Source organism: Zalophus californianus, chromosome 2 (assembly GCF_009762305.2).
Source record: "Zalophus californianus isolate mZalCal1 chromosome 2, mZalCal1.pri.v2, whole genome shotgun sequence".
Lineage (NCBI taxonomy): Eukaryota > Metazoa > Chordata > Mammalia > Carnivora > Otariidae > Zalophus > Zalophus californianus.
In genome coordinates this window covers 154546348-154558720 of record NC_045596.1, presented here as the reverse complement: position 1 = coordinate 154558720, position 12373 = coordinate 154546348, and the positions used below count along the sequence as shown (strand labels likewise).

The following is a 12373-nucleotide window of genomic DNA, read 5'->3' as shown; positions in this document are numbered from 1 at the left end:
AGGTCAAGGAAGCCACCAGCTACTTACTTCAAGTTCTATTTTTGAAGGCAAAATAGAACAGTACCATAAAAACCTGAACTAAAGAAGGAAAAAGGAATTGAAAGAGTCAATAGAATGACATTCTTGGGTTTTCTCAAAAATAATGGACTTTGATCGAAATGTCCGACCATCATTTTCAATGCCTAGGACATGCATTTCATCACAAGAATGTGGTGGCTTAGTCCTCCCGGGAACTTAAGAGTATCCTTGCCAGTTCTCACTCCACGTCTCCTTCCCATAATTGAAATGGTGGCAGCACGTGAGCCTCCAGGCAAGGGAAGTGAAGGTTGGTCACACACTAACCCCTCTCCCAGTGAGAGCAAGTATCAATACAAGCATAGCCAAACCACTCTTGTTTACAATTGACTTCTGAATTTAGCTTTCTCCCAAACTTCAAAGCATGAACAGCAGCTACTCAGTGTGAGTCCAGTTCTTGCAAACATTCTGTGGGTGCCACCCTGACTCTCTTGTGCATGAAGTGAACCACTGAGGTGTGCAACAAACTAAAATGCCCTCCAGTAGCTGTCACAATGACTAGAACGCTCTAATTGGCTGACTCTGTTTATGACCAGGCCTCGCCACATGGTGAAACTGGCATCTTGGATCTTGGCATATTCTTGGGGAAGCAACACCAGCTGTCCACTGGGAAATTGCAAACAAATTTGCAATTGCGTTCATAGTTCCTATCAGGTGAAGTAAAAGAGAAACTCAGTTGCATTTATCTTGGTCTGTCTGTCTTTTTCATGTTGTGAGTTTTCCTTATTTGAGGAAGGTCTGGCAAACTTTGCTTGTTTGTATCTAAGCATGAGGCAATAAAAAGGCTGATTTGGAGGTGACCTACTAACTGGGTGAGTCATTACATAAGTACCTTTCAAATTGTGTCTTTGTTCTTACTTGGCTGATAGCAAGACAGCTCATTCAGTTTTGTTTTGTTTTGGTTTTTTTTATGGTTTCATTCATATGTGGAACATAAGCAATAGCACAGAGGACCATAGGGGAAGGGAGGGAAATCCGAAGGGGGAGAAATCAGAGACGGAGATGAACCATGAGAGACTATGGACCCCAGGAAACAGAGTTTCAGAGGAGACAGAGGTAGGGGTAGGGAGCAACAGGGTGATGGATATTAAGGAGGGCATGTGCTGTGATGAGAACTGGGTGTTATATGTAACAAATAAATCATTGAACACTACATCAGAAACTATTGATGACACAGTAGCTAACCGAACATAATAAAAAAAATAAATTGTAAAATAATGCCAAAAACAAAAACAAAAACAAAAACCAGCACCTCCCTAGCTTATATTGTGTTTTTCTTTGGTCTTTGCTGGTACTGTGTTGGGGAGGAGACTGTAGGTATCTACATTTTCTGCTTGCTTGGTGGTGGTTGTAGGGGTGGATGGGTGGTGAGCTTTGACACACACAGACCATCTATTAAGGCCCAGTTTCAAGCCCCATCCTCCCTGTCTGCAAGGCAGGCCTGAAGCTTCCATAACTGAGTTTAAAGCCATACATGCTCAGCTCTGCTTCACTGGCTACCCACTTCCATTTACTTCTATCTTTCAGAGATATATTGAGATTGCCTATCTTTGGTTGAACTTCCTGGAATTCTCTTCATAAAACTTTAAGGATTTGGCTATAAGCCAATCAGTAGCAGGATGGTGAGTTTCAAAAGTAAGTGAAATGGAAATTTATCCTTCTACTGAATCTGGATGACGGTTCTAAGACTTCAAGGAATCCAGGCCAGTTCTTCACAGCAAACCTAGTTCTTTCAAATCAGTCAGCACCACTTCAGCACCATAGTGGTGAATGAAAATGTTGGTGTGTAGAAGTCACCTTCTTGCTTTGGGGCGTTTACTTGGTTTCTATTGTCTTCCTGTAGATTGACTCTTTCCTATGAGATGTGCTGTATCATCTTTTTTTAAAGATTTTATTTATTTGAGAGGGAGAGAGAGCACAAACAAGGGGGAGGGGCAGAGGGAGAGGGAGAAGCAGACTCCCTGCTGAGCAGGGAGGCCCCATGTGGGGCTGGATCTCAGGACCCCAAGATCATGACCTTAGCCTAAGGCAGATGCTTAACCGACTGAACCACCAAGGCACTCCAGCATAGAGAGTTCTTATATGCCCATTCACCCCCACTCCCCACTTTCCTCTATTATTAACATTTTGCTTTAGTGTGGTACATATGATACCATTAATGAGCCAATTTTACTACATTATTATTAACTAAAGTCCTTAAGTGATATCAGGGTTCACTCTTTGCATTTACATTCTATGAGTCTTGATAAATGTGTAGTGACATGTATCCTATTACAGTATCATACAGAATAGTTTTACTGCTCCCTAAATCCTTTGTGCTCCACCTATCCATCCCTCCCTCCCTCTCTCTCTCAGCTGGCAACCACTGATCTTTTTACTATTTCCATAGTTTTGCCTTTTCTAGAATATCATATAGGTGGAATCATACAGTGGGTAGCCTTTTTAAATTAGCTTCTTTCACTTAGTAATATGAATTTAACATATTTTAACATGTTTGTTCATGGCTTGATGATTATTTCTCTTTAGTATTGAATAATGTTCCATTGTCTGGATGTATCACAGTGTATTTATCCATTCACCTACTGAAGGACATCTTGGTTGATTCCAAGTTTTGGCAATGTGAATAAAGCTGCAATAAACATCCATGTGCAGATTGTTCTGTGGGCATGTTTTCAGCTCCTATGGATAAATACTAAGGAGTATGATTACTGAGTTGTATGGTAAGAGTTTAGTTTTATAAGAAATTGTCAAACTGTATTCCAAAGTGGCTGTACTATTTTGATTTCCACTAGCAATGAGTAAAAGTTCTTGTTGCTTTACATTTTTGCCACCACTCGGTGTTTTAGTGTTTTGGATTTTGGCCATTCTAATACTGCTGGTGGTATTTCATGGCTTTAATTTGCAATTCCCTAATGACATATGATGTGGAGCACCTCTTCAGATGTTGATTTGTCATCTGTATATTTTCTTTGGTGAGATTTCTGTTCAGATCTGTTGCCCATTTCTTAATTGGGCACTTGTTTTCTTATCATAGAGATTTAAGATTTCTTTGTATATTTTGGATACAAGACCTTTATCAGTTATGTATTTTAAAAAATGTTTTCTTCCAGTTGGTGGCTTGTCATCTCGTCCTCTGAACAATGTCTTTTGCAGAGCAAAAATTTTTAATTTTAATGAAGTAAAGTTTATTGTTTTCTTCATGAATTGTGCCTTTGATATGGTACTTAAAAAAATCATCACCACTATATATGATGGCATAGTTATAAAAAAGAATGAAATCTTGCCATTTGCCACAACATGGATGGAGCTGGAGGGCATAATGCTAAGTGAAATAAGTTGGTCAGAGAAAGACAAATACCATATGATTTCACTTATATGTGGAATTTAAAAACAAAACAAACAAAGAAAAAAAGAGACAAACCAAAAACCAGACTCTTAAATATAGAGAACAAACAAATGGTTACCAGAGGGGAGATGGTTGGGGGGATGGGTGAAATAGGTGAAGGGGATTCAGAGTACACTTACCTAGATGAGCACTGGGTGATGTATATGTATTGTTGAATCACTATATTGTACACCTGAAACTAACATAACACTGCATGTTAATTATACTTGAATTAAAAAACAAATTTAAAAAATGAATAAAATAAATATAAAGTCATCGCCAAACCCAAGGTCACCTAGGATTTCTCCTGTGTTATCTTCTAGGAGTTTGATAGTTTTCAATTTTACATTTACTTTACAGTTAATTCATTTTGAATTAATTTTTATGAAAAGTTTAAGGACTGTGTCTAGATTTTTTTTTGAATGTGGATGTACAATTGTTTCAGCATAATTTGTGAAAAGGCTATTATTTTTCATCGAATTACTTTTGCCCTTTTGTTTAAGATCAGTTGACTATAATTTGTGTGGATCTGTTTCTGGGCTCTCTATTCTGTTCCACTGATCTATTTGTCTATTCCTTCACCAATACTACACAGTCTCGGTTACTGTAACTTTTCAGTAAATCTTGAAATTAGGTAGTATTAGTCCTCTGACTTTGTTCTTCAATATTGTGCTTGCTATTCGGGGTCTTTTGTCTTTTCTTATAAACTTGAGAATTAGCTCGTCAATATCTACAAAATAACTTGCTGGGATTTTGATTGAGACTGAATTGAATATATAGATCAAGCTGGGAAGAACTGACCTCTTGACAATATTGAGTTTTCCTATCCATGAACATATTATATCTCTTCATTTATTGAGTTCCTCTTTTATTTCTTTCATCAGAGTTTTGTAGTTTCTTCATATAGATCTTGTACTTTTAAAAAAGTTATCTCTTAATATTTCACTTTTTTAGTGCTAGTGAAAATGCTATTGTGTTTTTTAATTTTAAATGCCAATTATTCATTGCTGGTAGCAAATTATTTCTAACAGGTCACAACCATATAAGAGGATGGGACCAGGCACCTTGTCTTTTACCTACTGAGTTGTTGTCAAGTAAAAATATTTCTTAACAGTTTAGTTAAGAACATGTACCAAAGTTTTATTTTAATCTTATCGCATAGGAAAAGGCTTTCGTTATATTCACTTTTCGAAGACACATTTAAAGGAAAATAGAATGGTTAGCTAATAATTGTTAATCTACATTTAAAAAGATATACTATATTAAAAAGAAAGGAATACTTGTTCAAAGAATTAATTGTCCCAACTGGCACACATTTGAGAGAACAAGGACACACTATTAATGATTACACTGAGATGAACCTGGGACTTTACCCTGCACCCAAGGATGCATGACCATTAGACTCTTGACTGACAGCACAGAGCACAGTTTCCAAGAACAAGTCTTAATTCCATTAAAGTTTATCGGAAAATTGCTCAAGCATATGATCAGAACTACTAATTTCTTTTCAGAATGAGTTTTGAATTACATCATATGAAAAGGTTAGGTCCCAGGCTGGGCTCAGGACAATTTTTTACATTGCTTTTTGGTCCTTATGGAGTTGGGTGGCTGTCTTGGAATACTTTCCTCTCTCTGGCTTCTCTTCCTCTTCTCCCTTCTGCCTCACATTGCCTCTGCCTCGCTGACCTCTTCTTCAAGTTCTAGGTCCTTGCTTGTGGTGCTCCACCCGAGAAGTCTACAAGAGTAAGAGGCACAGTAGTAGTGAATTCTTGTGGAGTGATTACCATATAACAGATGCTGTTCTAAGTACTATAAATATATTTACTAATTTAATGCCTCCAAGAGCCCTTTGTAGGAGGTACTGTACACATCCTGTGCAAATTAAGAAAACTGAGGCACAGAGTGATTAAAGAGTGTGCCCAATGTCACACAGCTAATAAGTGGTAGATTTGAACACAGACTGGAGCCCCTGCTTTTAGTCAATCTGTTACAGGGAGGAGCATCTACCAGACAAACCTTCCTCTCTTTGTAGAGCACTTCTCACATGGGCTAAATAAAAAAGAAACCTGTGAGTGAGAGGGATGGAAAACCATTTGTCCCTGTTAAAAAAACAAAAACAAAAACAAAAAACAAACTTGTATTAGTTAGTTCTGGCTACTATGAGAAAATTCCATAGACTGGGTGGCTTAACAAACGTAAATTTATTTCTCACAGTTCTGGAGGCCGGAAGTCCAAGATCAAGGTGCCAGCTGATTTGGTTCCTGGTGAGAACTGCTTCCTGGCTTGTGGACAGCTGCCTTTTTGCTGTGTCTACTCATGGCCTCTCCCTTGTGCACAAAGAGAGAGAAAAAGAGAGGTCTAGTTTCTTCCTCTTCTCATAAGGACACTAATCCCATTATGAGGGTTCCAACCTCATGACCTCATCTAAACTTAATTACCTTCCAAAGACCCCACCTCCCAGTACTATCACATTGGAAATTAGGGTTTCAATGTACAAATTTTAGGGGAACACATTCAGTCCTTAACAACACTGTCACCTATATGTGTTGTAATAACACACACGAACAAATTAATAGTGGTTATCTCTGAGTAGTAGTAACACAAGAGGTGATGTATTTTTGCATATTTTTCATTGTTTTCAGAAGAAAATTTACTTCTATGTAAGGGATCACATGCTAATACAACACCTTACAGTTGAATAATGACCTCCAAATGTGTTTCTCCCTCCATTTTGCATTGAGGTATAACACATTCTGCATCAATTGCAGAGCAAAGAATCTACAACAAACACCATTCTTTAAAATAGGTGCCATGACACTGTGGCATTCCAGTGCACACTGTGTGGGCTCTGGCCTTTATGGGAATTATAAACCAACGAGCTAAGCTTTCGGCCCAGGCAGGGAAAGTTTTCTACATACGAGAAGAGCATAATTGTTGAATGCACACACCATCCACCATTTCAGGTTCACTCTGGGTTGAAGCATAGATCATCCCCTCTCCTATTAAAGAACAGGCAGAAGAGGCTCCTGGGACTTGACAATTAAAAGCAGCATAAATCAAGCTGGAAAGTTGCCCATGATTTTAACCATTTTCTCAGACACTTTTCCCATTTCTCATTTTCTCTGCTTTTTCTAATTTCATTTTTTTGGTTCACATAGGATTCAATTATGGAGGGTTGCTTTATATTTTATGAATGTAATACACTAAAAGGAAAAAAAGCTGTAGAGCTAGGAGTCCATCTATAGCTAAAGAAAAAGAACAGCAGTGAAGAAGTTTTCAGAGAGAACAATGGTACAGAGATGACTGAAACTATGGGCCAAAACATTCCCCAAATATTGGCAATCTCTCTATGGTGCTATTGGCATTATCATAAAGGTTATTAGTTTTTTTAGACATAAAATGCATGAACTCAAGAGAACAAAAAGTGGAAGTCTAATCTGCTGGTGGTTAAGTCTACTTGATGTCAAAATAACCATCTAAATAATGGAAAAATATTACTCAGCTCTGTGGACAAAGCCCAGTCTAAACAATTATGAGGTCTTAGCCTTTTGTATCTTGTGTCCAATAATTCAGTGTAAGAACTTGGGTCTTCCCAAGTGTGCTTCCATGACGGAAACCAAGGGCCATTATCCTAAGATGATCATTTCTCTGTTTTAAAGTACTCTGTTCATGCCTTAGTAACAACTGTATTTCTCCCTCTCTGCAGGCCAAAGAAGAGAGGAAATCTAAGTGTTTCAGCAACACTGGAACTACAATAACATGGAATTTAGATCTTTTAGTAATGAAAAGTCCTGCCACATGGAGAACGAGCTTGTAGGTTCTTCTTCCTGAAAGTGGGATTTTCATGTAAAGTAAAAAGGATAAGAAAATAACTGGCTCCCGTTTTAGAGAATAAGGCCCAGTCTCCCCGCCTGGCTTTATTTATTCAACCAGCTTTGTTCCACTTCTCAGTTTATGTGTTCTGCCCCATCTCTGCAGATATCCCCATTGTTCTGCAGGAAGGCTGTGCTCAAAAGTGCATGCAAAAATGAAAGAGACAGAAGTCTTTCCCTTACGGAGCGTTCAGTTTAATCAAGGAGATGAGAGAAGATAGAAAGAGGTATAGATGAAGTATTGTGGGGATTTGTAAGAAAGAGACTTAAGTTTTTAGAGAATGGGGGGAGGCAAAGAGCAGGTGCTGGAAGAAAATGTGGTATAATGACATTTGGATGTTTTATCATGATTCCCCAGTTGTCCAGCTATGAAGCATGTCATTTGATGTTACATACAATATCTGGTGATTATTTGTGAACTTCTCAATGCTAGCTAGAAAGTAATACTTTTAGGAATCCTTTTTCATTGTAAAGTATAAAAATATATACAGGAGTACATTAAACATAAATGTACGGTTCAATGAATTATTGAGGAGTGAACACCTAAGTAACTACCATCCAGGACAAGGAATAGAATATTCCTAGCAATCCAAAGGCCCATTCTAGATGATCATATTAGTTAGAGATCTCTAGGAAAGGGGCGCCTGGGTGGCTCGGTCGTTAAGCGTCTGCCTTCAGCTCAGGTCATGATCCCAGGTTCCTGGGATCGAGTCCCGCATCGGGCTCCCTGCTCAGTGGGGAGCCTGCTTCTCCCTCTGCCTCTCTCTCTCTCTGTCTCTCATGAATAAATAAATACAATCTTTAAAAAAAAAAGAGTTCTCTAGGAAAACAGAATCAAAAGGACACATGTACATACCTATATGGAAAGCGAGAGAGTGAGAGAAAAGGGAGAGAAAGAGAGAGATTGGAGGAGTTTGCTCATGCAATTGTGGGGACTGGCAAGTCTGAAACTTGCAGGGCAGGCCAGTGGGCTGGACACCTGGGGAAGAGCTGATGTTGCAGCTCAGGTCTGAAGGCAATCAGGAGCAGAATCCCTTCTTCTGGGGACCTCATTCTTGTTTCCTTAAGGTCTTCAACTGACTGGGTGAGGCTCAACCAAGTTATGAAGGGTGATCTGCTGTACTAAATGTTAATCTTATCTAAGACATGCTTTCACAGCAACATCTAGACTAGTGTCTAAGTATCTGAGTCCCCTGGCCTAATCAGGTTAACACATAAGATTAACCATCATGTGGATCACAACCTCCCTTCTTTGTTTTACTTTATGATTTACTACCTATGTACACATCCCTAAAATTAATTTGGTTTTTTCACATTTTGAACTTTATAAATGGGATTGTGCAGAATGAATATTGTATCTGGCTTGTTTTGTTCAACATTACATTTTTAAGATTTTTTAAAAATTTAATTTAATTTTATTATGTTATGTTAGTCACCATACAGTACATTATTAGTTTTTGATGTAGTGTTCCATGATTCATTGTTTTCATATAACACCCAGTGCTCCACACAGTACATGCCCTCTTTAATACCCATCACCAGGCTAACGCATCCCTGCATCCCCCTTTCCTCTAAAACCCTCAGTTTGTTTCTCAGAGTCCATAGTCTCTCATGGTTCATCTCCCCCTCCACAATAGCCAAACTGTGGAAGGAGCCGAGATGCCCTTCAACAGATGAATGGATAAAGAAGCTGTGGTCCGTATATACAATGGAATATTACTCAGCCATCAGAAAAGATGAATACCCAACTTTTATATCAACATTTTTAAGATTCTTCTGTGTCATCATTGCTGTGTGTAGCTGTGGTTTTAAAATTTTCATTGCTGTATAGTATTTCATTGGATGAACAGACCACAATTTAACTATGTTTCTTCTGTAGTAATTTTGTTTCCAGGGTTGGGCGATTACTAACTACAATGCTGCTATGACCATTTTGGGGGAGTATATAAGCATGGATTTTTGTACAGTAATTCCTTAGGAGTGGGATTTTGGTGTTGGAAGGTGCATACATCTTAAATGTTATCAGATAATGACAAACTATTTCCTTTTTTTTAAAGATTTTATTTATTTATTTGATGGGGAGAGAGAGAATGTGTGTGCATAAGCAGGGGAGCAGCAGAGGTAGAGGGAGAAGCAGGCTCCCTGCTGAGCAGAGAGCCTGATGTGGGGCATGATCCTAGGACCCTGGGATCATGACCTGAGCTGAAGACAGACACTTTACCGACTGAGCCACCCAGGTGCCCCGACAAATTATTTTCTGAAAGGAGTAAATTAATTTCCTGCTCCATTAGCAGTATGTGAGAACACTTTCCTCTCCCTCTTCTGCCTTCCTTCCTTTTCCTCCTCTTCTCCTTCTGTTTGCTGTCATATCTACCTTGAGTCAGACACTGAATTTCCTTCCTTATATGCCTTACTTCATCCAGTTGACAAGCAATATTTTCATAGTCGATACTTGGTATATATTTCACAAAACTGATCAAGAGACTGAATTAATGACTGAAATATTTCTCATATTCATTAGGGTACTATCTTGAAGAAATAAAATATCATGCACTTATCCATTTTTGGGGGGAACAGGAACTTCTTCCGATTTTATTCTGCTTGAGGTTTGTCTAATAGAATTGTAGATGTGTGAGAGCCCATGTATGTGGTGTTTGTGAAAGAAAGAGAGTGGCAGAGATTTATACACTGCACCTGGGCTAGCCCCATCCCCAGCTGATGGAATGATAACTGAGCATCTTTGGTCTACAGTGCCCTTTTATAAAAAAGTTTATTTATTTAAGTAATTTCTTTTTTTAAAAATTCTATTTAATTTTATTATGTTATGTTAGTCACCATACAATACATCATTAGTTTTTGATGTAGTGTTCCATGATTCATTGTTTTCATATACCACCCAGTGCTCATGCAGTACATGCCCTTCTTAATACCCATCACTGGGCTAAACCATCCTCCCACCCCCCTCCATTCTAAAACCCTCAGTTTGGGGCGCACAACCCAGGACGCTTCAGTTTATAGCAGCACGGACAGAAACGGAGATAGTGTGGCCTGGAGAGCTCACTCAAGAACAAACTGCGATCTCTCTGCTCAGAGGCAGAGGGTTGGAAACGGTCTCTTCTGCTCTGACTCATGGAAGAGACATGGAAGGCCGCTACGGAAAGCCGCCAGAGAACAAAAGCCCCCCAAACTCATTCCCACTGAGCTCTTCCCCCACCACAGGGGGGCAGGGCAACTCCGCCCAAACAGGGTCGCCTGAGTAACAGCGCGCAGGCCCCTCCCGTAGAAGACAGGCTGGGGAAACAAGAGGCCAGCAACCCCAAGGTCCCAAGAAAACAGCTGCATCTTGCTTGGGTTCTGGTCAATAATTTGGACTCTATACATTCCCTCAAACACCCATCAACAGAATGACTAGGAGGAGGAGCTCCCAAAATAGAAAAGACTCAGAGATTATGACTTATGCTGCAGATTTACAAATGGATGCAGATATAACCAAGATGTCAGAGATGGAATTCAGGCTAGCAATTGTGAAGACAATGGCTAGAATGGAGAAATCAATTAATGGCAACATAGAGTCTCTAAGGGCAGAAATTAAAGCTGAATTGGCAGAACTTAAAAATGCTATCAATAAGATCCAATCCAATCTAGATAATCTAACAGCTAGGGTAACTGAGGCAGAAGAACGAATAAGCGACCAGGAAGACAATCGAATAGATAAAAAGGGAAAAGAGGAGGCCAGGGAAAAACAACTCAGAATCCATGAAAATAGAATCAGAGAAATAGGTGACACCATGAAGCGTTCCAATGTCAGGTTAATTGGAATCCTGGAGGGAGTGGAGAGAGAGAGAGGACTAGAAGATGCAAATCGTAGCTGAGAACTTCCCTAATCTGGGGAATGAAACAAACATTCACGTCCTAGAGGCAGAGAGGACCCCTCCCAAGATCAAGGAAAACAGGCCAACGCCCCGGCATGTAATAGTAAAACTTGCAAATCTTAGAACCAAGGAAACCATCTTAAGGGCAGTTAGGGGGAAGAGATTCCTTACGTACAGAGGGAGGAACATCAGAATAACGTCAGACCTAGCCACAGAGACCTGGCAAGCCAGAAAGGCCTGGCAAGACATATTCAGGGTACTAAATGAGAAGAACATGCAGCCAAGAATACTTTATCCGGCAAGGCTGTCATTTAGAATGGATGGAGAGATGCAGAGCTTCCATGACTGGCAGAAACTGAAAGAATATGTGACCACTAAGCCGGCTCTGCAAGAAATATTAAGGGGGGTTCTATAAAAGGAGAAAGACCCCAAGAGTGATATACAACAGAAATTTACAGGGACAATCTATAAAAACAACGTCTTCACAGGCAACATGATGACAATTAATTCATACCTTTCAATAATCACTCTCAACATGAATGGCCTAAAGGCTCCCATAAAACGGCACAGGGTTGCAGATTGGATAAAAAGACAGGACCCATCCATATGCTACCTACAAGAGACTCATTTGGAACCTAGAGATACACCCAGACTGAAAGTGAAGGGATGGAGATCCATCTTCCATGCCAGTGGACCTCAAAAGAAAGCTGGGGTAGCCATTCTTATATCAGATAAATTAGATTTTAAACTGAAGTCTGTAATTAGAGATGCAGAAGGACACTATATCATTCTTAAAGGGTCTATCCAACAAGAAGATCTAACAATTGTAAATAACTATGCCCCCAACATGGGAGCAGCCATCTACATAAGCCAACTGTTAACCAAAATAAAGAGTCATCTTGATAACAATATATTAATTGTAGGAGACCTCAATACTCCGCTCTCAGCAATGGACAGATCATCTATGCAGAAAATCAACAAGGAAACAAGAGCTTTGAATGATACACTGGACCAGATGGACCTCATAGATATTTACAGAACATTCCACCCTAAAACAACAGAATACTCATTCTTCTCGAGCGCACATGGAACTTTCTCCAGAATAGACCACATACTGGGTCACAAATTAGGTCTCAACCGATACCAAAAGATTGAGATTATTCCCTGCA

General features: G+C 39.4%; 1 protein-coding gene across 1 annotated transcript in view; it reads right to left on the bottom strand.

Annotated features, from left to right (window-relative positions):
- Window positions 1–5094: 5094 nt before the first annotated feature.
- ADRA1A (adrenoceptor alpha 1A) overlaps window positions 5095–12373 on the bottom strand; it is a 174162-nt gene continuing 166883 nt past the window's right edge. Inside the window, exons 4-5 of the mRNA XM_027599120.1 lie at window positions 5673–5787; window positions 5095–5195 (exon numbers count right to left, since the gene is read on the bottom strand). Of these exons, the coding sequence (XP_027454921.1) occupies window positions 5698–5787 (90 nt within the window). The 3' untranslated portion in view covers window positions 5095–5195; window positions 5673–5697. The remainder of the gene's footprint in view (window positions 5196–5672; window positions 5788–12373) is intronic.